At 39.0% G+C, this 25,380-nt stretch overlaps 1 protein-coding gene, 1 non-coding gene and 2 pseudogenes across 3 annotated transcripts; 3 read left to right on the plus strand and 1 right to left on the minus strand.

Annotated features, from left to right (window-relative positions):
• The first annotated feature begins 1,550 nt into the window (after positions 1-1,550).
• LOC147936230 (uncharacterized) lies at positions 1,551-2,191 on the plus strand (annotated as a pseudogene).
• Positions 2,192-10,798: 8,607 nt separating this feature from the next.
• Positions 10,799-10,906, plus strand: LOC147936231 (small nucleolar RNA R71). The gene has a single exon (XR_015569806.1). It is a non-coding gene; the product is annotated as a small nucleolar RNA R71 (small nucleolar RNA).
• Positions 10,907-14,543: 3,637 nt separating this feature from the next.
• On the plus strand, positions 14,544-20,060 carry LOC147936232 (uncharacterized). Its single transcript, XM_087468642.1, has 5 exons — positions 14,544-14,613; positions 17,261-17,824; positions 18,454-19,253; positions 19,484-19,613; positions 19,906-20,060. The coding sequence occupies exons 1-5, from the start codon at positions 14,544-14,546 to the stop codon at positions 20,058-20,060; spliced, it is 1,719 nt and encodes a 572-aa protein (XP_087324768.1).
• A 2,435-nt stretch (positions 20,061-22,495) lies between these two features.
• On the minus strand, positions 22,496-25,001 carry LOC104719191 (eukaryotic translation initiation factor 2 subunit gamma-like; annotated as a pseudogene). Its single transcript, XR_015569182.1, has 8 exons — positions 24,863-25,001; positions 24,615-24,749; positions 24,475-24,536; positions 24,272-24,384; positions 24,095-24,197; positions 23,780-24,007; positions 23,489-23,697; positions 22,496-23,292 (listed from the first exon to the last, which is right to left on the minus strand). The product of XR_015569182.1 is annotated as a eukaryotic translation initiation factor 2 subunit gamma-like (transcript).
• Positions 25,002-25,380: the final 379 nt, after the last annotated feature.

Here is a 25,380-nt window from a genome sequence, read left to right on the forward strand (position 1 = left end):
AATCTTGTCGCTAACTCGAAAGAACAAAACAGAAATCTTGTTCAATCCATGAGAGGAGTCAACGTATCAAAAAAACACAAAACACACAAAAAAAAACAACAAAATGGAAGAACATCAAAAAGGAAGAACATAATCAGCACAATTTTGTTGACTGCAAGGAAACTCTTACCTCCTCCCATTGCAGAAAGGAGCAGTAAGAAGCACATTTATTAACCAAAATCTAGCCTGCACTTTGCTTCACAGTCTGTCACACTTTCTCATTTGAGGACTCTCCTGCACTCTGAAGTATGTAGGTGTATAGAGTACTCTAGATGGAAAAACGCTTGTGTTGTTGTATCAGTGGTTACTAAATTGGTTTTTGTGTAAAGTGTTTTGCGGACTGTACAATCCTTCCTCGTTTGTCATACACCTTCGCTATGGGAGATCGGTTGGTTTCGAATGTACTGATGGGGATTGGTGCAGTTTTGCGGTTCTAATAAGCTTTGGATTGCTCACTAAAGTTGCTATTTTGGCTCTTTCTTTGTTTTTCACATGATTGATGCTTTGTCTTGATTAACAGATATTTGAATGTGGGACTTGGTTATTTCTGATTTAATACCGGTTTGCACTAAATTGTGGTTTTGAGTTTACATTGTTTACGGTGGTTTAATAATTTGCTGGTTTATGATTTTGAATGCATAAGGGGTTTGGGTGGTCTTGTTTTTTTTTTCTTTGCAAATTTTGTGCGACGTTCCCAAATTCTCTAAAACCCTAACAATGTTGCAAACCCGTGCATCTTTGAAATACTCAATTGTGGATCGAATGACATTGCGAGATTCTGATAGTTCAATTGAGAAGGTGCCGCCATAGATTCCTTGGCGTTCTCCATCACCGGCACCATCTGTTTCTTCTCCGTTGCCGGTCAATTCTCTGTCGCCACCTGCTGCTATTGTTGTTACTGCTGCTGCTGCTGCTCCCGAGTCTTCTCAACTCCCAATCAATGATTCTTATCCTGATTTGCTGTGGAATTACTTGAATTCTTGAGGTAAGTCTCTATATGATGCATCAGAACAGAGCAGATTGGTATCATTAATCAAAGAAGGATCAGGAGATCCGTCAATTTGGTTGTCGTCGTATCAGCCGATGAATCTCTGTTTCCTCACCTCTTAAGGAATTGCTCGATACAAAGATTTCCAGCGCAGAGAGGTCCATGATAAAATTCAATGATCAAAGGCATGTTCCCTGTATCCTCGTGAAACTGCTGATGTTATGCGTGTAATAGAGGAAAATCACCTGATGGACATTGTTGTTGATATTGAGCCGTATGTCAGAGAGGTGGTTTTGGAATTTTATTCCAATTTTCACATCTTCAGCAATGTGACGAGAAAGTCTTTTGTCTATGTGCGGCGGAAGATGTATGACTTTTTTCCTCAAATGGTCAACAAAGTTTTTAGGACTCTAGCTATTAAGTGGCAATCCAATTCTGAAACTGACAGAGTCACACTCACCAAACATGCTTTGGTCTTTCTAGAGAAAAAGTTGTAACTTGGAAGGATCTGCGGACGCCTTTGATGTGTAAGACGCTCGCTGGGTTGTACCTGATCTGTTATTTGAATTGAATTCCCTCGACTAACAACTCTAATGTCACCATTGATCGTGTCAAACTTCTGTATCTACTAGATAACAAGATTCTATAAACTTTGGCATGTTAGTGTACGATCAAGTGGAGCATGCAGCTTGGTTCCCTTGTCAAATCTAGAATATCCTACCTTTTCCAAACTTGATCTATAGGGTTCTTCGGTTTCAAAGGGAGAATGATCTTGAGCAATATGAAAAACCATCACTTCGTCCGAAAAAAATCAATCCTAAAATTTGCAGGGGTTGAAGTGGTGTTAAACGCCGAGTTGGTGACTGTCTTTGGAAACTCCTTGGTTGCGGACCTGAAACACACATCCTCTCTGTTTTTGGATATGGCAACATGCATTGAAGGTTAGTCATATATCTTATGTTGTTTGTTTTTAGTATATGTGGTGTTGTTGTGGTTTTTTAAATCAATTGTGTCAATCAAGCAGGGGGAGATTATAGTTCTTTCCCTCACTCTTTAAATAATCAGACTTATAGAGTGAATGCTGATAGTGAGGATCAAAGTTATGAACCGAAAGATGATGACATTGATGCTGAAACTGAGCCTATTGATGAAGATTGGGTCTAACACCTCCTTTGCTCGTTGGAACTTTGAGCTTGATTATTATGAAGAGGGTTTTGATGATTATGTGTCTGAATGATAGAAAAGTAGTTCTTGAGGGGGATTCTAGAGTTTAGGGGGAGTGAGCAGTTGTTTTTTGGCTTTGTGTTTTCAGCTATGTCCCATTCTTATTTTGAGACCTAGCGTGTGTAATGTTTAATTTTGGACACAGATTGTTTTCGAAATGAAGCTAGTGTTAACATCTTACGTATTTAGGATCTTGTTATTATTGGCATGATATGATGTGTGATTGTGAGTGTCCAAGATATTTTGTCTGCAGGTATGCTTGAAATGACAAATTGAATTAAAAAAAAAGGGGGAGATATTGAGTGCAACCTTTATGGGCATCATGGTTGTATGAGATTGCTGGAACAAGGCGCATGTTGTTCCTAGTTAAAGGAGTATCCAACAAGGGTTAATTGATGACGTGGAATTGGTGCGAACTAAAGTGATGACGAATAGGAGATCACTAAGCACATTCTGGTTGAGAGGAGGATATTCTCTTCAAGATTTGGAGGTATCCAAGATCATGACAGCTAACCTAGAAGATCCATGAAGACCCGTGACTATAATAGGGGGAGATTGTGGGTTTTTAATCAATTGTGTCAATCAAGCATGGGGGTATATGTACTCCGAGATCTCCTCTTCGTCATCACTTTAATTTGTGCCAATTCCATGTCATCACTTAATCCTTGTTGGATACTCCTTTAACTAGGAACATCATGCGCCTTGTTCTAGCAAACTTGTACAACCATGATGTCCATCAAGGTTGCACTTACACTTTTCTCAAAGGCCACACCAAGATGACAAGACAGACACGACAATTTGCATCAAGGACAAGATCCTTAGCGGTTTAGTTCTTGTCCATCGAACCTTCTTCTGCATCACTCTACAGCAGTCCACCATGATCATTACATCATAGAGTTACATTTTTTTTATTATGATATCATTACAACTCTAAGCTTGGATGGAAGAGATCATGCAGGCTCTTTGGTTAGATTTTCCTCGTAGTAGAAATCATTCATTTTTCATTTGGGGGAGAGAGGTTGTTTTTTTAGATTGAATAGAAAAGGTTATGAGAGGCAGTGTTCTTCGTTGTTACGATAGCATTTTGCAAGCCTTTTGTTCTACAACATTAGAAGCTCCATCCTTTCCATCGGCTCAAATGCTTCTCCTCGAGATAGTGAATAGAAATGCTCCTTTGGACGGAATTTGGATTTCTTAATAGCGAACTCAACACTTAGATTCCATCGAAATAAACTTCGGTCATTCAATAGACGTTACAAGGACATTTTCATGAATGTCCCTATACTACACGCAGCGGCAATTATCGCACTTAAAAATGCGTTATGGTACAAATTTTGATTTAAGGAGGAACTGTCCTTCTCAAATGTCGAGACACTGGCGGATGCGTTGTGCAGAGCGTTATAACATATTAAAGTTGAAGAAGAGAAAGTAGTCCTCGCAAAAAAGCAGGCAACAACAAGAGCGCGGTACCGAAGGAGCCCTTAGCCTCGGGACCAAAAATAAATATGTCCAGCCATATAAACACTTCAATCGCAACCAAGATCGTACATGCCTTGGGCACTGAGGGTAGCTCGGCCAAGTATTGCAAATATCATAAGAGTAACACACACGCAACTGAAGAGTGTCCTTATCTACAAGCGCTCTTAATGGCTAAGTACAAGAAAGGTGGAATAACTATTGAGTCAAACAGAAGCAAGCCAACCGGGTCAGGAATGGGAAGTCAGAATCGATGAGCCAAGAATGTCACTCGAAAGTTCATAAAAGATGAGGGGCAGCACGACGATCAAATGGACGACGAGCAAGAAGAAGCACACGTGGACGAACTAGAAAAACAACCTAGCACCGATCCTTAACCAGAGCAGCCTGCACCAGCACTAAGACGACGAATTAACATGATTACAGGAGGCTTGACGGCATGCAACGATTCAGTTCTTTCAATCAAAGATTATACGAAGAAGGCTGAGATGACAAGGTCTTGGCCAGCAAAGACCACTTCTTTGGATACGACGATATATTTTGGAAAAATCGATTTGGAGGAACTCGATCTATCATACAATGACTTGCTGGTCATTGAACTCCTAATCAGCGAAAGCCAAGTCAAAAGGATACACGTCAACACTGGAAGCTCGGGGAACATCAACACTGGATGCTCGGGGAAAATCATTTTGAGGAACGTACTGGCACAGATGGAGATTAGCGAGAGTGACATCAAGATTAGCGGCATGATCGACCTCCTTATCTTTGTTGGAGGGACGGCAATGTACACGCGCTTTGCTGTGATCGACAAGCCACTGATCTATAATGTTATCCTCGACACTCTCCTTGGTGTCGATCGACACCCACCCCCAAAACCTACTATTTGGTTTGCGGATGTTACAACTATATAAAGGAGACATGTATCTTAATCTTAATTCCATAATCGGCTAATCCTTTTTCCTTTTAGCAATCACAAACATTTATCTCCTCTTCTTCTCCCTTGATTCTGCTAGCAAAAATAAACTCTTCTTCAGACCATCACAGGTGTTGGTTTGGTCTTTGAGGTTTTTAGCGAGTCCAAGCTCGACCAGTTACCAAGAGACATCGCCATTGGTTATTTCAGGTACTCCACCGCTGGTTCTTCCATTCTTAAGAATGTTCAGCCCTTCGTCGGTGGTCATCGATTTGGTTGTGTTGGTGTTGCTCACAATGGGAATCTTCTTAATAACACGAAATTGAGAGCTCATTTAGAGGAAAAATGTTCAATTTTCTTAAGCTATACCTTAATTCATCTTAATTTTTGATGCTTTTGAAAAGCTTTAAGTTGCGTATATTTGATGGTGTTTGTTAGTGAAGATAAGCTTGTTGATGTTCAATGCTTGATGATGCTTAAGAATTATTTTAAATCATTGCAATGAAGACGATCGATCTAGGATGGTACAATGTCGAACCAAAAGTATGTTTTATGTCACTACCATGGCAAACCAAAGCAGATTCAAGTTGTTGCGAAGGCAAAACTTCTTTTACAATCTAAGTTATAGTGGTGATAGTTTGGAGCACAATCAAGGTGTTCCAATATGGAAATCATGGAATCATCTAAATATATAATCCACATTGAAACCTCCCACGTAAATTTAGGTGAGAGTTATAGTATTGGTTTTGCTTGTTTGGAGTTTTTGAGTGCATGAAGCAATCAAGGAGCGCAGCTAGCACATTTGAATTCCATTTCTCCAAATGTGCAAATCCGTACAACTCATATATCTTATGAGATGCCCAAGGAGACTACCAAAGATTGAAGAGGAGATCAAGATGCAGACGATAAGGAGCTAAAGAGAGATGGTTATGAAAACCATAGCATGGTACCATTAGCAGAGTTCATTACAATGGAATCTAAGTGTTGAGTTCGCTCTTCAGAAATCCAAATTCCATCCTATGGAGCATTTCTATTCACTATCATGAGGGGAATCATTTGAGTCGATGGAAAGTGATGTGTGTAGAATTTCACTCCAAATTTTCTACCTGAAAAGACTACATGACAACTGAAAGTGTACAGTTTAATCAATTGTAGTATTTTAGGATCGATCCCACAGAGAGTAATAGCAAGCACAAATTGAATTAAAAGGGAAAGAACTATGGCTAAGACTAAAGAAGAGATTAGGGTTTCGGTTTTCCTAATAACTATTGCAAATAAATAAAATGTAAATAAAAGCGGTTTAAAACTATAAGACTAAGGCGTTGGGCATTTTGGGAGTCATCTTAGGGTTTTCATGGTTCTAAGCCATATTAAGTGTAAGATCTAACAAGTAAATACTATTTTTTTGGTTTAGGTTCTCAACTATGAAGCACTAATGAACTAACAAGCTATTCTCATAGAATGAAAGTCTAAAGTCTTTACACTCCGTTACTCAACTTTCGCAGGCAACGTCGCATGTCAACAAGCTAGTTAAACAAGTTCGATACATTCACCAAACTTCGCAACTCAACTTACGCAGGTTACGAGCAAGGCTTCGGTATAACACTAGTTCGGAGAAGTAGGATAACACGGTTAGCGCTCCGTTCTTTAGATCAATACTTGGTGATCAATCCAAGCATAAGCATTAAGATAAAGATGTCCCAAAAGAACTCTAATACAAAACCGAAAATAAGATCTAACAACCTAATTGAAGCGAACCTATGAATTCCCCTTGAATCACCACATAGAACCCAACAAAGTAAACTACTCGTTCATGATGCAAAGAAATGACATTGATATTATATAGAACAGCATCAAAAACGAATCAATAAACAAAAAGGGGTTCAAAGTAAACTTCTCTATTTGTCACAAAAGTAACTTGATCCCAAAAGCAAAGTAAGTATGAAAGAAATAAGGAAGAGTAGAGATTTGGTGTCTTCGGCGATGGCTTCTAAGAGGAGATGAGAGAGGACGAGCTTCGACGGTGGTAGAAGAGTCTCTGGTCAACTCTAGGTCGGCTTCTGGTGGCGTGGATGAAGAAATTAGAGGCACAAAGGAAGCACATAGGTCTTAAGAGTATTTATAGGGTTTTGTTTAGGGTTAGGGTTTTATAAGGGTAGAAACGTCTTCTCTTATTAAGTGCAGGACAAGGGGTGGCGAAAGAGGCTTCTGGACCGTGGAGGAGGCTTGGACTGGGCCGTGGTGATGGTCGCTGGTCAGGCCTTGAATGAATGCCCATCGGCTGATTGCTTCTCTTCTCGTCGGTTTATAACACGTCTCGGTAAATCAGGCATAACTTCCGGATAATTGAATGGCTTGACTTGATTCCACTTCGAGGAGAAAAATGACTCTTCCAGATTTCCATAGACACCAAGCATGATATATTTTGAGTTGTGGAAGGTCTTCAAAAGTGGCCCGTACTGTAAAGCTCTGAAACTTTCCTAAAACGTATTTTACTTGTCTTTTGGTCCTTTTTGCTATAAAACCTGTAAAACCTTCTTGAAACCTAAAATACTTGATAATAGACATTAAAGCATTGAAATCATATCAAATTCTTCCTAAATGCATACTAAAACTATAGCTAAAATGGATAAAATAATGATGTTATCAACTCCCTCAGACTTAGATTTTGCTTGTCACTTGTCCTCAAGCAAATAATCAGAATGAGTCCTGGAAAAGAGGTTTTGAAAATAATGGGAATTCACTTATCTTTGGGGATATTTTCTTTGCACTCTTCATCGCCTTGACATTAGGAACTTCTATTTGTAATCCACCATGAAAATCATCAACTATCCTTGATCGTACAATTCTTTAGAGTCTCCAGAATCTCCATTGTCATCTCTTTACATAAATTAAAGCAATAATAAAAAGTGAAATCTTACCAAGGGAAAATTGATTAATGGCTTGTAGACTCTCTTAAAGCCAAGACTTTCTTCATATGATTCATTTCCTCTCCCCTTTCTCACTTTTTCTCTCTTTTTTTTTTTAATCAAAGGTGTAGGCGAATATTGTAGTCATCAGTAATTTACCTACCCCTCGCTTCCAAGCTTTGTGTGATCATTTGACTCAAGAGTAGAATAATGAGGTCACAGGTAATTTACCTACCTCTCTAAACTGATCAAAATCATCTCATCTTTTATTCTCTTTTTTTTTTCTTTTCTTTTTTTTTTTTTTTTTAGTATTGAAGGGAAGAGAGAGAGGAACATACTCTTGAAGAAGTGCAATGTCTTGTGTGGCTTGAATGTAGAGATCTAGTCCTATGTATACCAATTCCCAGGGCTTGATAATTAAGTCCGGTTTAGGTCCTATAAAAATTAGAGACAACGTTAGATCATCTGAATATCCATCGAATAGGGACTTTGGGGATTGTTGAGTCGGCTCACAGTCTGTCCAAACTTTGGTTCTGTTGTCAAGCATAATCAAGAATCATAAGGGTGTTAATCCAAATCATAATCCCCTAATAGTTTTGACTAAATTAAAAAAAAAAATGTGACTCGATAAAATGTCAAAATTATTGATGTAAAAAGTGTAAAAAGATCTCAAGTCAACAAAATAGAAAGTAGCATTAGTATAGGATGGAACATCCTTCCCCCAGACTTAGATCACACCGTCCTCGGTGGGAAAAAAGAAAGAGATGAGGATTAAAAATCATAAGGAGAAGTGTAGGGTTTAAGAACAATGTCACCTTGATGGAATGATGTTTGTCGACTCTTAGACGTTTTATGGTTGCCCAAAAATTGTCTTAGAGTTCGGCTGTGGAATGAAAATGTGGTGACTAACCGTTTATACTTCCTTTGGTTGCTTGACATCGAATATGAACTAGGCTAAGTTCATTCGAATTATGTTTGATATATCTCTAAATGCATCCTCCTTGAAACAAAAACCTAAAACCATTAATAATAATGAGAAATAAAAATAATAAAAACATACCTAAGTAAAAGAATGGTGATGGTAGGTGGTGAGGATGGTGGTGGTTTGGAGTTGTCTCGCGGCACAAAGATGAATGGTCGCGGACGTAAGCAGCAGGTACGGTCATGGTACACGGGACATGGCATCGGCTACAAGTGGTACGGCTGGTGGGGACTCTCGGCATCGGTCACTCAAGGATGGTGATGATCCGTCGCCTTTGGCATACATCGGTCAAGTTGAACATGGCCGGTCAGTAGGTGGTTCTTGCCACTAGTCATGGTGTGTTGCCAATCCATGGACCTTCTTATTCCTTCTTTTTGGCTTTTCTATTTTCTATTTTTTTTTGTGTTTTTTTTTTTTTATAAACCTGAAACTAAAATGTAAAAATATTAAAAGTAAAAAAAAAATAAATCCTAAAAATAAATACTTACTAGCTTGGGTTGCCTCCCAAGAAGCGCACTTGTTTAACGTCGTTGGCTCGACGGTGGTAGCCAAGTTAGGCTTGAGAAAGGTCAGCTTCGGGAATCAATGCTCCTTCGGCTCCTTTGATATCTTGATAGTCTGCTCCAGCTTCAATAACAAGTTGTCCTTTTGCAGAAGTTTCAAAAACTTTTGCATGAAGAAGAACTTCCTTAGTATGCCTTATCATCTCTTGGATCTGTTCCTTGCTTTCATTGCTTAGCTCAGGAGGAACTATGATCTTGATCTAGGAAATTTGTGGTGGCTTAGGCGGTTTAGGTGGCTTAGGTATCAGGTTGTTGGTACTTGTAGATGCAGAATGGTCGAATTGATTCATCTTATCTATGTTAGTATCCATCGGCTCTTCATGTAATGAGCAGGTTGCCATGGCTTCGGCTTGGAGATAGTCGGATATGACTTCTTCTTGTTGATGTTAGCAAATGTTGTCCTCTTTAACTTGTGGTCTATGATAGCTCCAACAGTAGCTAGGAATGGTCTTCCTAAAATCAATGGTCTCTCTGTCTTGTCTTCCATACCGAGGATGTGAAAATCTGTAGGAACTATGCATTCTCCTACTACAAGTTGTAGGTCTCGAACAAATCCGTCGGGAACCTTTTGTGATGAGTCTCTACAGACTAAACTGAGGTCGGATGGAGATATGTCTCGCAATCCTAGTGTATCGGCTACACTTCTTGACATAACATTAACATTAGCACCAGAATCACAAAGAGAGTTAGAGAATTCAATGCCTGTTATGGAGCATGAGCAAACAAAACGTCCAGGGTCTTCAGCTTTAGGTATTCTCCTTAAGGGGTAGTGGCTAGCGGTTTCTTCATCAAATGGACATGTTATACGAATAACATCTTCATAAGAGTCAAAGAGTGGTACTATAGGCTTGGCGTCACGGTAAGTGAAGGCTGGTACGACTGAAATAGCATTTCAATATCCTTTAGGATTCTCTTCGGGTTTTCCCGGAAGTACACCAACTTGGCGTGGAACAGCATTAGCGGTTTGAGAAACTTGAGTTTCAAGCTTCTTGACATGGATAGAAAAGCTTTCAAACTTCCCATTCAGTTCGGTATAGATGTTGTCCATCCTTCAGTTGATCTCTCTTGATTGATTTTGAAAATCAACAAGGAGTTCTTGCATCTTAATGTCGACGTTGGCATCGACTTGAGAGGTAGGCGCCTGGGCTGGTCAGGATTGGAAAGGCGGCTTTTTATGTTGAATTGGGGTCGCGGCAGAAAGTTGTTGTTGTTGTTTCCACCAAAGTTGTTGCCTTGAAAGCGGTTAGCTTGCTGAGGATAATTCTGATCTTGGGGATTCTCCACATTTGGGTTCCTATAAGAAAGGTTAGAAGTGTTTCTAAAATTGTTGTTGAAGTTGTTGTTGTACCCTCGGTTTTGGTAGTATCCTTGAGCACCAACATAGTTGACTTCTTCTTCTTGGTCATAAGAATCTTCTTGAAAAGGCTCCATGTTCCCATTGTTAATAGTCTCACAAGAGTTTACTCCACGTTGTTGGTTCCTAAGAAGTTGGTTCATCATGTTCTTGAGGTCAGCAATCTCCTTAGAGTCGGAATTGCTAAATCGGTGCAAGTGTTGCTACTACTTGCAGCAAGGTTGTCGATGAGAGCTCGTCCTTCTTGAACGGTCTTCGTAGTAAAATCTCCATTGCTGGCCGTGTCGAGTGATAGTTGATACTTAGGGTGTAATCCTCTATAGAAGGTACTTAAGAGGTTACCTTGAGCAAAACCATGATGAGGGCAGTCACGTTCATAGTCCTTGAAACGTTCCATGCTTCATAAAAAGATTTGACCGGTCCTTGTTGAAAACTTTGCAGCTTGTTGCGAAGAGAGTTGGATCTCGACTTGGTATAGAAGTGGCTAAGAAAGGCTGACTTGCATCCTTCCCAACTAGTAATCGATCCAGGAGGTAAAGACTTTAACTATCTATGAGCCTTGTCGGCTAGAGAGAAAGGAAAAAGCTTACACATCAAATAATCTTCGGGGATTCCATTAGTTCTTGTTGTAGAGGAGATTTCTTCAAAAAGATCAATGTGGTCCATCGGATGTTCGGTAGTAAGGCCATGGAACTGATTTTGTTTCACCAAACCAATAATTTGAGTTTTAATCTCGTAGTCACGTCTTGGAGGATGAGTGATACAAATAGCAGCACGGTCTTGAACGAATTGGCTGGGAGCATCATAATCGGTTGGGTGCAGCACGTCTCAGAGGGTGCACATAAGCAGGTTGTCTTCCGCCAACTTGAGGTAGTGGTGGATTAGGGATGAGAGCAGGCTGGTGAGGAGGAGCATCGAGGTTGTCTCCCATGCCTAGAGGATTAGCATCACGAGGAGCTTGTAGGTTGTCTCGGCCAACTTCAGGGTCGAGTTGCGGATCAGCGGCTACAAGGTTGGGATTGCCACCTTGTGCAAGAATCGGTTCTCCTTGCTCGTTGAGGGCAAGAGGTATCAGCGGTTGGTCGAGGTTAAGGAAACCTTGGTCCTGGTTCCTTTCTTCGGCCATGAGTTGTTGTCTTTGAAGTTTTCTGATTTCACGTTCTAGTCGATCAATGTCTTGAATTGGAGCTACGGTTCCGGAGGGTTGACTCCTAGTCATGCACTACAAAATCCAAAAACAGAAACTAAAAGGGAAAATAGAGGTTATCGAAAAACAAGAAACTTAAAATTAAAATTGAAAAATTCAAAAGAAAAATTCAAAAGAAAAATTCAAAGTACCTTAGACGAGAGTTCTTATCAAATTCAATGGGCAGCTAGTTACTCCCCTGCAACGGCGCCAAAAAGCTTTGATGTGTGTAGAATTTCACTCCAAATCTTTTACCTGAAAAGACTACAAGACGACTGAAAGTGCACAGTTAATCAATTGTAGTATTTTAGGATCGATCCCACAGAGAGTAATAGCAAGCACAAATTGAATTAAAAGGGAAAGAACTATAACTAAGACTAAAGAAGAGATTGGGGTTTCGGTTTTCCTAATAACTATTGCAAATAAATAAAATGTAAATAAAAGCGGTTTAAAATTATAAGACTAAGGCGTTGGGCGTTTTGGGAGTCATCTTAGGGTTTTCATGGTTCTAAGCAATATTAAGTGTAAGATCTAACAAGTAAATACTAATTTTCGGTTTAGGTTCTCAACTACGAAACACTAATGAACTAACACGCTATTCTCATATAATGAAAGTCTAAAGTCTTCACACTCCGTTACTCAACTTTCGCAGGCAACGTCGCATGTCAACCAGCTAGTTAAACAAGTTCGATACATTCACCAAACTTCGCAACTCAACTTAAGCAGGTTACGAGCAAGACTTCGGTATAACACTAGTTCAGAGAAGTAGGATAACACGGTTAGCGCTCCGTTCTCTAGATCAATACTTGGTGATCAATCCAAGCATAAGCATTAAGATAAAGATGTCCCAAAAGAACTCTAATACAAAACCGAAAATAAGATCTAACAACCTAATTGAAGCGAACCTATGAATTCCCCTTGAATCACCCCATAGAACCCAACAAAGTAAACTACTCGCTCATGATGCAAAGAAACGACATTGATATTATATAGAACAGCATCAAAAACGAATCAATAAACAAAAAGGGGTTCAAAGTAAACTTCTCTATTTGTCACAAAAGTAACTTGATCCCAAAAGCAAAGTAAGTATGAAAGAAATAAGGAAGAGTAGAGATTTGGTGTCTTCGGCGATGGCTTCTAACAGGAGGTGAGAGAGGACGAGCTTCGACGGCGGTAGAAGAGTCTCTGGTCGTCTCTAGGTCGGCTGCTGGTGGCGTGGATGAAGAACTTAGAGGCACAAAGGAAGCACATAGGTCTTAAGAGTGTTTATAGGGTTTTGTTTAGGGTTAGGGTTTTGTAAGGGTAGAAACGTCTTCTCTTGTTAAGTGCAGGAAAAGGGGAGGCGAAAGAGGCTTCTGGACCGTGGAGGAGGCTTGGACTGGGCTGTGGTGATGGTCGCTGGTCAGGCCTTGAATGAAAGCCCATCGGCTGGTTGCTTCTCTTCTCGTAGGTTTATAACACGTCTCGGTAAATCAGGCATAACTTCCGGATAATTGAATGGCTTGACTTGATTCCACTTCGAGGAGAAAAATGACTCTTCCAGATTTCCATAGACACCAAGCATGATATATTTTGAGTTGTGGAAGGTCTTCAAAAGGGGCCCGTACTGTAGAACTCTGAAACTTTCCTAAAACGTATTTTCCTTGTCTTTTGGTCCTTTTTGCTATAAAACCTGTAAAACCTTCTTGAAACCTAAAATACTTGATAATAGACATTAAAGCATTGAAATCATATCAAACTCTTCCTAAATGCATACTAAAACTATAGCTAAAATGGGTAAAATAATAATGTTATCAGAAAGGATGGAGCTTGTGATGACGTAGAACAAAAGGCTCGGAGAATGCTATCGTGACAACGAAGAACACTGTCTTGCATCACCTTTTTCCACTCAGTCTTGAAAAACAACCTCTCTCTACCAAATGAAAAATGGAGGATTTCTATTATGGGCAAGTGGAAAATTCAAGCAAAGAGCCCGCGAGAAAAGGAGGCGTTTAGCACGATCGCATGATCTCTTCCATCCAAGCTTGGAGTCGTATTGATAACATAATAAAGAAGATCTAACTCTATGACGTAAAGATCCTGGTGGACTACTGTAGAGGGATGCACAAGAAGGTTCGACGACAAGAAATAAACCGTTAAGGGTCTTCTCCTTGATGGAAATTGCAGTTGTCTTCTTGGTGTGGCCATTGATTAAAGTAGTTAAGAACATATTAAGGAGGGTTTTTATAATCCCCTTAGAAAATTTGGAGCAGTCATTCCTGCCTCTACATGACTTTGAGCCCCACTCTAAGATTTTAGTTTGAGCAAAAGTTCAAACAACAAGAAAACTGATCTACGAGTGTAGAAGTTTGTTAGAGACCTACGAGCCTCTTTGGCTAGCTTTGGATCATGAGATCAAGCTAGATTTCTGTCTGCCCTTGTAATTCGGGTATGTCAATATCAATAAAGAGAAATTCAAGGTTGTGTGTTTATCATATTGTCTCCCTCTACTATTTAATATTTATTAATTAAATTGTAGCCGTTAACAAAAAAGAAATTTAACTGTAGCCGTCTAGGCCAATTAGCTTTAGTTGCTAATGTTCAAAATTAAACTATACGGCACATAACATATGTTTGAACTTTGAGCTAGGATCACTTGCTAGTCTGAGAAAGAAGCTTGTCAAGGAAATGTTTTGCTCTAACAATGTAAAAATGTTTATATTTTTTTGAATATAATTAAATATTAAATTAAAAAAATTTAAAAAATAAAAATAAAAAGAAAAAGTGTTCTAATTTATACATTCCTATTTAAAATGTTTTTTGTAAGAGAGTATAAATGTTTCTCACCGTTCTCTCATTTAAATGTCGGAATCAGCTGTTGAATGCTAGAAATAGAAGACGATTACAACAGATTTTTTTATCTGGAAACTATGGATCACTGGACTGGAGAACCAAACAGTGGTGGACCTACGTTTGAGGTTGGTGGTGGCAGTTCCCCCAGTAAGTATACAAATACCTAAAAGTTTTACGTTAGTCAAAGTAAGAAAACTGGCAAACTGGTTAGAGTTTACCCCAGAAATTGTCATAGGAGGAGTGTTCGACTCTACCTAAGAGCAATCTGCACCCAGTAATATATGTTTCTAGGTCCGCCCCTGGAACCAAAGCACCCTCGGAAGATCCAAATTTGGAAGTCAATGAAGTGAATGCCAGGTTATGAAGATAAAACAACTAAACCATATAATTTAAATAGTACTTGTCACACACAATGTGTTTGCAATGAGATCTGCATCAGCTAATTTTCAAATACTTATATATCAAACATTCACTTTTGTTTCTCCACAATGTCAAATGCTTGGACTGCAAAAATCTCTTCTTGGCACTCCCTTGAACCCATCACAATCGACATCTTCAAAGGGAATAAAGTGTCTTTCAAGAATTGGATCAGAAATTCCACGTGGTGGATATGGTTATAACATATATATAATTGGTCATCCGCGGTGCTCTGTTTGGACGGAGACGAAGTGATGTTCTAGATCTCTGACAACAGATCTGAGCCCCTCTCGTCCTTCTCTCCGTATCTATTCTATGTTTTTCACCAGACCTTTGTTATTTTGGCCTAGATCTACAATTTATTTTCCCTCTCTTTCTCCAAGTACAACTTCTATCAGTGCTGATTATCTCTCCTCTCAGCCTTACGAAGCAGAAGAATCACTCTAGCATTATGCTAAGCCCTACAGATGTTTATCTAGCTAAATGCTAAGTCATCCTCTTCAGTTATTGGTCTTTGGCTCAAGGACAACCTCACCTCTCTATTCATGGAAGGAACTAGGCATATGTAATGAAAAAGACTCAACGAATCCTGTAGGCTACTCTTACTTCCACTTTGTTTCCACCATGGTTTCTTGTGAGATCTTTCCTTACTCTGCACTCTCTCTCTGCCGGTTATCCAATGCAAGTCCGTCATGTTTTGTGAGACCACTCTCCAGTCTTAGATCGAAGGACTTTCTCACAGTTGTGAAGGAGATTCTGAAACTTCCCAAATGGGGACTACCTCCGCCTATCTACCTTTGGTCCCTATCAGCGGAATGGACTCTTCACCCCGTTATGTCTTAACCGGTCAGATCCTTCTCAATTTATGTCTCACTTGGTGGGAAGAGATGTCATCGACCTCGTTCCAACCGCTGGCCCATGCCTCTTTTGAAGATAAACCTCGATCTGGTGAGCTATTCACCGGTGAAACAACCATTTAGAACGTCAATCTTTTTAACAAGGCCAGATCTGGAGTCGGCGATGAAACCTTTGTTAACGCAGCTGATTTTGTCTCACCTTACTCAGCGGCCGAACATCTGGAGCCAGTTGGTGGATCGAAGGGCTCCAACCTTAGACACATCCTCATGGAGAAAACCGAATGATAAACTGATGCTCATATCGCTGCATCTCTCTAAATTAGTTAGAAAAGAGAAGCTTGGACGTGGTTCGGTGTCAGATTGTCTCCAAAAATTCCAAGCTGTTTCTTTTTGGTGGGCCTCTACTGCAAATTATTTGGTGTGGGATAATGATGGTTTAGTAGAGAAGATGAGGACAAAGCCCCATATCATTGGCCAATTTGTAATAATTTCCTCATCAAATGAGAGATCATTTTAAAAATCTTCCTTTAAGGAATGCTTACTCTTGCAACATTACTTACTTATGGTGCCATTGCTAGAGCTCATAATCAATTGTCTCAAAGTTAGTACGGTGGGGTTTTATTCTCCCTCCGGAAAAAATAAATGAGGACAATAACATGGAATTGTCAAGGGGTGGGAGCCAAATTAACTCGTTGTCGACTGCATGAGATGTGTCAGATATACTCGCCAAATTTTTTTTTTTCTGTCAGAAACCAAAAACGACAAGTTTTATCTCCAAGACGTGCAAGCGGATTTAGGTTTTGATAACCTTCAAATCGTCGAGCCTGAGGGCACTAGCAGCGGTTTAGCTTTATTGTATTCAAATGATTTCCCAGTAAAGTTTTTGTTATTAGATGACGGGTTAATCGACATCGAAACTATTATTAATGGAAATCGGGTCTATATGTCATTTATTTATTGTGACCCTGTCCCAGCAAATCACGATTATGTGTGGGATAGACTAATGCGTTCTTGAGTTGCGAGGTCCGAGCCTTGGTTTATTATTGGAGATTTCAACGAAATAACAGGGAACCACAAAAAAAGAGGGAGAAAAAAAAGATCGGAAGCCTCCTTTCTACCTTTCCGTGCTATGATTGATTCATGTGGTCTCATTGATTTCCCTTACCAAAGAAACCAATTTTCATGGATTGGTCAATGGTCAAATGGTAAGATTCGGTGTCGCTTGAATAGAGCCATGAGAAATGAAGAGTGGCACAATATATTTTCCCACACTAATGTGGAGTATATGAAGATGTGGGGTTTGGACCATCGTCCCCTCCTTGCATCTATTCTTTCACGTCCAAAAAAGTTTTTGAGAAGGTTTATGTTTGACAAGCGTTGGATAAACAAGCCAGCCTCAAAGAGGCGGTGTTTGATGGATGGGGAGGGGACGACAATTCTATCGAACGATCCATCATAAAAAAAGCCAAAATTGTAAAGAGCAATCTCCATTTGGAAGAAAAATAATCAAACAAACTCAGAAAAGCTTATTAAGGAACTTCAAGAAAAGATTGATGAGACCTATGGAGACGATCAAGCATCGTCAGAAACTCTCCTCAACCTAAAATGGCGGCTCTGCGAAGCTTATACGGAAGAGGAAGCATATTGGCACCAAAAAAGCAGAGAACTTTGGCTTGCAGAAGGAGATAAAAATACAAAATTCTTCCACACTTCCACAAAACAAAGGAGGGCAAGGAACAAGATCACCGACATCCTTAATCAACTTGGAGTCTGGGTTGATACAGAAGAAAAAATAGAAAAAGTAGTGGTGGAGTATTTCGACACTCTCTTTTCATCCTCGAATGCGAGCGACCCTACGCTGGCCATTAAGGACATACCTACACTAGTCACACCTGCTATGAACGAGCATCTCACGAAAGAAATCTCAGAAGAGGAGGTCAAACGAGCTTTGTTCTCCCTGAATCCGGGAAAGGCTCCACGACCGGATGGGATGATTGCTCTATTCTTCCAAAAAATTTGGGAACCCATAAAAGGCGATCTCACTAAGATGGTGAAGAACTTCTTTAGCTCTAGAATTTTTGATGGTAAGCTAAATGAAACAAATATATGTTTAATCCCGAAAGGAGAACGACCTCGTGAAATGTCGAAATTTCGCCCTATTAACGTGTGTAACGTGATTTATAAGGTGATCTCAAAAATTTTGAGTTTACGACTCAAGAGGTTTTTACCGGAACTAATTTCCTAGACCCAATCTGCATTTGTGGCAAGAAGGCTAATCAAAGATAATATTCTCATTGCTCAAAAAAATTTCATGCGCTCCGTTCCAACCAGGCCAACTGAAAGAAATTTATGGCAATTAACACGGACATGAGTAAAGCTTATGATAGGGTGGAATGTAATTTCCTAAGAGCTTTGATGGAAAAAATGGGGTTTGATCAAAAATGGGTGGGATGGATAATGCAATGCATTACTTATGTCTCCTACCGTATTCTAATCAACGGGGATCCCAAGGGACGCATTAGGCCAACACGGGGGATTCGTCAAGGGGACCCAATTTCCCAATATTTATTCATACTTTGTATAGAGGCGCTTATTGCTCAGATTAAGAATGCCGAAAAAGAGGGGAAGATCTAGGGATTACGTATTTCGACCGCAAGCCCCCGGGTTTCCCACTTACTTTTTGCAGATGACAATTTATTATTCTGTAGAGCAGATCCTCATCAATGCATGGAGATTATCGATATAATCCGCTTTTATGGTGAGGCATCCGGACAAGAAATTAACTTTTCCAAATCTTCCATCATGTTTGGAACAGAGGTCCCTTCCCATATACGACAAGAGATCAAATCTATTGTTGGGATATCACAAGAAGGAGGCATGGGTACATACTTGGGTCTTCCCAAGAAGATTCACGGATCAAAGGCACAAGTCTTTGCATTTGTGAGGGATAAACTCCAAAAGAGGGTAAACTTATGGACCTCAAAATCCCTATCCAAAGGAGGCAAGGAAGTCCTGATAAAATCAGTGGCGCAAGCAATTCCGACATATGTAATGTCGTGTTCTCTCTTACCAAAAGCTATATGCTCAAAATTAAGTAGTGTCATTGCCGATTTCTGGTGGAGCAATAAAGCAGATAGTAAAGGATTACATTGGATCTCATGGGAGCAAATGTGTACTCAACTCTCAGAACGCGGGCTAGGCTTCCGAACACTAGAAGAATTTAATCTTGCCCTGTTGGCAAAGCAGCTATGGAAACTACTCAGATATCCAGATTATCTCTTTAGTCGAGTTCTTAAAGGAAGATACTTTCGTTATTGTAGTACATTAGAGATACGAGTATCAAATCGACCTTCATATGGTTGGAGTAGCATGTTGGGGCCACAACATGTTCTGTCGTACGGAATCCGTAAGACCATAAACTCGAGGTTCAACACGTGCATATGGACTGAACCATGGATTCCAGATATGCCAGCACGACCGCCACAAGGATTAACTAATGAGAGAAATCCCTTGGTTTGTGTTAACACCTTGATTGATTTCAACACAAAATGTGGAAAATTGAGCGTCTTCGGGAACTCTTTCCCCCGAAAAAAATTACCCTTATTTTGGGAATTAAACCGAGCTTAAATTCCTTGAGGGACGGGTATTCGTGGACCCTGACAAAGTCTGGAAACTATACCGTTAATTCTGGATACGAAGTCGCGAGAGCTATCTCTCACCCTGTTGGCGACCTCCCTCTTTAGGGACCTAGTGTTACGACACTCAAGGTGCAAGCATGGAAGTTAAAAACATCACAAAAGCTAAAGCATTTCGTGTGGCAATGTGTGACTGGGTGCTTGGCAACTTGCCAGCGCTTGCATTATCGCCATATTGGTAGAGATAAGGATTGCCCTAGATGTGGAGCGGAGGAGGAAACTATAAATCATATGCTATTTGAATGTCTCCCCAGCACGTCAAGTGTGGGCTTTATCGGCAATCCCTACCCATCCTATGGTGTTTCCCTCATCTTCCCTATATAGCAACCTCGATTTTCTATATGGGATCGATAGAGACTATGGTGCTCTTGATCAAAATCTACAGACATTCCCTTGGGTGATGTGGTACATTTGGAAGGCAAGAAACAAAAAAGTGTTTGAAAATATTTCTGAGTCTCCGCACGATACAGTGGAGAAAGCTATCCAAGAAGAAGAAGTTTGGATAAAAGCAAATAATAGAGACTTAACACCAGCGGAAGTAGAAGCAGGCATACCTTCGACCCCAATTCCACAAGAATCTCTTGTATGCTTTATAGATGGATCTTGGCATTACAGAGGTGGATAGGAGTGGGCATGGTTGGATTGTGTCTATTGGTGATAGAATCCTGCATATGGGGCTAAAAGGATCGAGCAGAAGCCTATCCCCTTTACATGCAGAGTCAGATACCCTTATTTGGGCTATGGAGTGCTTATTAGTGTTGGACATGGATAAAGCTCTTTTTGCTACGTATTGTTCAGACCTCCTAAGGATGACGTCTAATATCGAGGATTGGCCGAATTTTTCATCAGAACTGAAAGATTTTACTCATTTCAGAGATAGATTTGCTAATTTTAGTATTAAATATATTCCTCAAGAGGATAATATTCATGCTGATAAACTTGCGAAATGTGCAAGAGCACGAGGTTTCTGTTTTTCCCATGTAAGCTCGTTGGTACCTAACTGGCTCTCTCTCGAAGAGAGCCATTTCCGATAACTTAATATATGGGGTTTGATTGTCAAAAAAAAAAAATTGGATCAGAAGTACAGTCTTTCGACAATAAGAGAGAACCAAAATTTCTTACAGAAATCTCTCGCTACCCGCTTCAATCATGTGTCCTACAGTCAGTGTAAGTGAGTGTAGTTGTTTAACTTGTTAAAGTATATCCAACCCACCTATATTTCTATCTCTATAATAGAAATTGCTATTTTTCTCTATATGTAGAAGAGCTCTATTTTTCCTCTGTAAATAGAGTTAAAACTATTTCATTTGCAAAATTGTCCTTTTAATCTTTAGTTTTTTTTGTTTTTTTATGACCAAAATAAATAAAATAGTATCGTGATAAAACAAATGTTAATTGTAAAATAAAAATAGTATCTATTTAGAATATTCTTTTTAGGAAGAAAAACTAGAGAAATCAATTGGAACAAAACCTACGTCTATTATAAAAGATATTTTAAGAGCATCTCTAATTCATCTCTATATATGCTTCTATATATAGAGCAGAAAACTACAGCAATCTCTATATACGCGAGAAAAGGAGGCTTTTAGCACGATCGTATGATCTCTTCCATCCAAGCTTGGAGTCGTATTGATAACATAATAAAGAAGATCTAACTCTATGATGTAACAATAGAAATCTTTCAGTTCTGATGAAAAATTCGGCGGACAAGAAATAAACCGTTAAGGCTTTTCTCTTTTATGGAAATTGCAGCGTCAGTCTTGTCTTCTTGGTGTGGTCATTGATTAAAGCAGTGAAGAACATATTAAGGACGGTTTTTATAATCCCCTTAGAAAATTTGGAGCAGTCATTCCCGCCTCTGCATGGCTTTGAGCCCCACTCTTAGATTTTAGTTTGAGCAAAAGTTCAAACAACAAGAAAACTGATCTACGAGTGTAGAAGTTTGTTAGAGACCTACGAGTCTCTTTGGCTAGATTTCTCTCTGCCCTTGTAATTCGGGTATCTCATATCAATAAAGAGAAATTCAAGGTTGTGTTCTTATCATATTGTCTCCCTCTACTATTTAATATTTTATTAATTAAACTGTAGCCGTCTAGGCCAATAAGCTTTAGTTGCTAATGTTCAAAATTAAACTATACGGCACATATAGCAGATGTTTGAACTTTGAGCTAGGATCACTTGCTAGTCTGACAAAGAAGCTTGTCAAGGAAATATTTGCTCTAACAATGTAAAAATGTTTATATTTTTTTAATTTAATTTAACATTAAATTAAAAAAAAAAAAGTGTTCTGATTTATACATTCCTATTTTAAATGGATTTTTTTTTGCTCATTCTGTAAAAGAGTATATATGTTTCTCACCATTTCTCTCATTTAGATGCCGGAATCAGCTATTGAATGCTAAAAATAGAAGACGATTACAACATATATTTAGCTGGAAACTATGGATCATCGGACTGGAGAACCAAAGCACCCTCGGAAGATCCAAATTTGGAAGCCAATGAAGTGAATGCCAGGTTATGAAGATAAAACAACTAAACCATATAATTTAAATGATTCGTAGATTGTCAACATCCATTATGAAGCAGGGTCTTTTAAGATTAGAACTTGTCACACACATTGTGTTTGCAATGGGATATGCAACAGCTAATTTTCAAATACTTATATATCTAACATTCACTTCTGTTTCTCAACAATGTCAAACATCCAATTCATCTCTATATATGCTTCTATATATAGAGCAGAAAACTATAACAATCTCTATTTTAGAGGTAAAATTATTCTGATCTCTAAAATAGAGATTGCTGTATTTTTTTTATTTTTTTCTATAAATAGAGAAAAATATAGCAATTTTTACTAATTGTATTATAGAATTTTTCTATTTTAGAGATAAAAATAGAAAAATTTGTTAGAGATGGTCTTACAAATAATTTATTTGGCTTTAAGTGAGACTATTAATTTGTTTTTGTTTTTTTTTTTGGCTCAAGTGAGCTCGCTAATTTTAAAATATAAAGAACATAAACCCAATTTAAATAAAGCGCGAGACAAAGAAACAGAGCATATAATAGAAACACAATTGGATAACAATAATATTACATAACGACACACTTTTACCAACAGTACGATCTTAAAAACATAAAATATGATGCAATTTATCAGGAATTCAATCAAAGTAGTGGCACAAACGACTGGAAATCTAGTAATTGATATTATGATGCAAATAAACAGAGACTCAGTTAATCACCATGAGACCTTTTCAGAGATGCATAATTATTATTGAAGCAACTGATCAGAGACTAGGAGGAGGAGGGACGGGAATGGTCGTTCCAGCCTCAATCTGACCACGACCAATCAGACGCCAATGTCTGTCGACACGGCGGCTTAAAGCCACCTTCTCACCTACGGTGGTGCAGACAGGCACCGTGAGTTGCACTTTCATCATATCTTTCTTCACTCCTAGAACCTTAGCTCCCGTGGACATGGACCCGATGTTCACCATCAGTATCTCTCCCTTGCTTAGCTTTGCCACCTTCATTTGCTTCTCTTTTTCCTTTGTCCTCACACCAATAAGACGGGTCAGAAGCTGGAAACTCACCTCAAGCTCAACATAGACCTCAGGGAGAGAACCCATTTCTCCAAGCACTTGACCAACCAACCTATCAGCACGAGTTAGCGTAGGGTCCATTGTTGTCCCAACTCCGATCAGACCTCCCGGCACAGCAAACTGAAGCTCGTTCTGTTCTGCGTACAATGACGGGTGTAAATGGGAGCGCATTTGGGGTTTCCAAGCAAATCTTTGCCAACGATACCAGGTCGGATCTCAATCAATTGGTTGACTTTCAAAACACCTTGCAAGATAGCAAAAGATCAAATTACAAACAAAGGGATGACTGCAGAAGCAGAAGCTACCCAAGCCATGATACTTTGATTTCCTTATGTTTTACCAATCAATAACAATTAAATGAAATGAAAATACAACACAAACTTCCAGAAAAAAGGCACAAGACAGTCCAAGGTAAATGAAGAGAGAGAATCAAATCAATACCCGGAAGATACTTCCACCTGCCACTCCACCTTTGATATCATCAACCTCATAGCCAGGTTTATTGACATCAAAAGAACGAATGACTATCATCTTTGACGGTGACACAAAATCCCTTTTAGGGATTGGAATCTTCTTGACGATGTACTCGCACACAGCATCAATGTTGTATTTGAGTTGTGCTGAGACAGGAACAATAGGGGCATCCTCGGCATTTGTGTTCTGCAACAGGTTTATTATAGCTTAATCAAATGATGAAGAAAATAAATATGCTAACTTTTGATTGATGGGAAAATATTCAAACCGTTATAAATCTCTGAATTGCAGTGTGCTGTTGGATGGCGGATTTTTCTTGAATGAGATCAATCTTGTTCTGAAGGATTATTATATGCTTAAGGTGCATCATGTCGACAGAAGCAAGATGTTCAGCTGTCTGTGGTTGAGGACAGGCCTCATTCGCAGCAATTAAGAGTAGAGCACCATCCATGATGGCTGCCCCATTGAGCATTGTGGCCATGAGGATATCATGTCCCTGTTGAGAAAACATAAAACACCTCCTCAACGGGTTATAGGACAAGTAAAAGTTTATATTTTGTGAGAAGTGTAAAACTCATCATACCGGGCAATCCACAAATGAGACATGCCTCAGTAGCTTCATCTTGCACTTCTCAAATCCAGGGACATCGCAATATGGGTTGTCTTCTTTCCCGCTCCCATAAGACCTAGAAATAACAACAGATAAGTTGCTAGCTAACCGTCATACACATCAAAAGAAGCAATCCAGAACAGAACTCACTTTTAGCACATTGGTCTAGGGCACTTGTTATCCTCGCATTTGAAAATCTTGGCATTTGCATATCCAAGTTTAATGGTAATGTTACGCTCCAATTCATTCTTAAAACGGACAGTCTGCAGAAACAATTCATACCAAGTTAGAAGACCCTCTAGTGACAGAAAAATAACTTCATTAGAAACAAAAACTCAATAGTCCTCCACTACCTGCACACCAGATATAGCTTTCACAACCGTAGACTTTCCGTGTGCAACATGTCCGATGGTTCCTGAAATATATCGATCACAGTTATACTTTAGCCAGAGAGCCTAAACTGAAACTTAAAGGTAAATAAAGCAGAAATTACCAATGTTTATCGTTGCCTGGCGAGATATGACCTCGGGAGACAGAGGATGCAGCTCATTTACATCAAGCTTGCTTAAATCTTGTTCAGCTAAACCCTTGTTCCGCCACATTATGACAAAAAGGAACCGCCTTTATCCTGCTAAAACCAGAATCAATCAATCAGAATCGTCTCCACCGGTAAGCTAAAGTCGATTCTAAGGTACCGTAGCGTTCTATACAACCATAGTAACGAAAATCCGATCGACAAACCTGATGGATGGTTGAAGGCTGAAGCGGATTGGAGAAATTTGAGAGGATTAAAATCTTTCGCTAAGACAATCAATCCTTCGTGGAGCAGTCGCCGGAAAACAAAGAGAGAAACAACTTAGATCTTTAGGGTTTTATATATATATATATATATATATATATATACACTTAAACACTAATGGCATTAATCGTAAATAACACAAAAGCAAAAAAAAAAAACATTTATATATATATATATATATATTAACAATAATGGCATCAACCATGAATAACACAAAAACAAAAACAGTCATATGGTCTTTTTACGAGCTTTTATATGATATTTGAGTAATACATTCAAACCTTTATAAATTAATACTTTATAAATTAATAAATTTTGTTAATCCCAAATTAGGACAGTATAAAAATAACAAAATTCAATAAGATAATAAGATAATAATTTTTTTAAAATCCTCATATAAAATATGGTCCCAATAATATCATAAATTAATAAACTTGTAAATATATATATATATATATGC

The sequence above is a fragment of the Camelina sativa genome, chromosome 10, assembly GCF_030686135.1.
Source record: "Camelina sativa cultivar CO46 ecotype springtype chromosome 10, ASM3068613v1".
NCBI classification, from domain to species: Eukaryota; Viridiplantae; Streptophyta; class Magnoliopsida; order Brassicales; family Brassicaceae; genus Camelina; species Camelina sativa.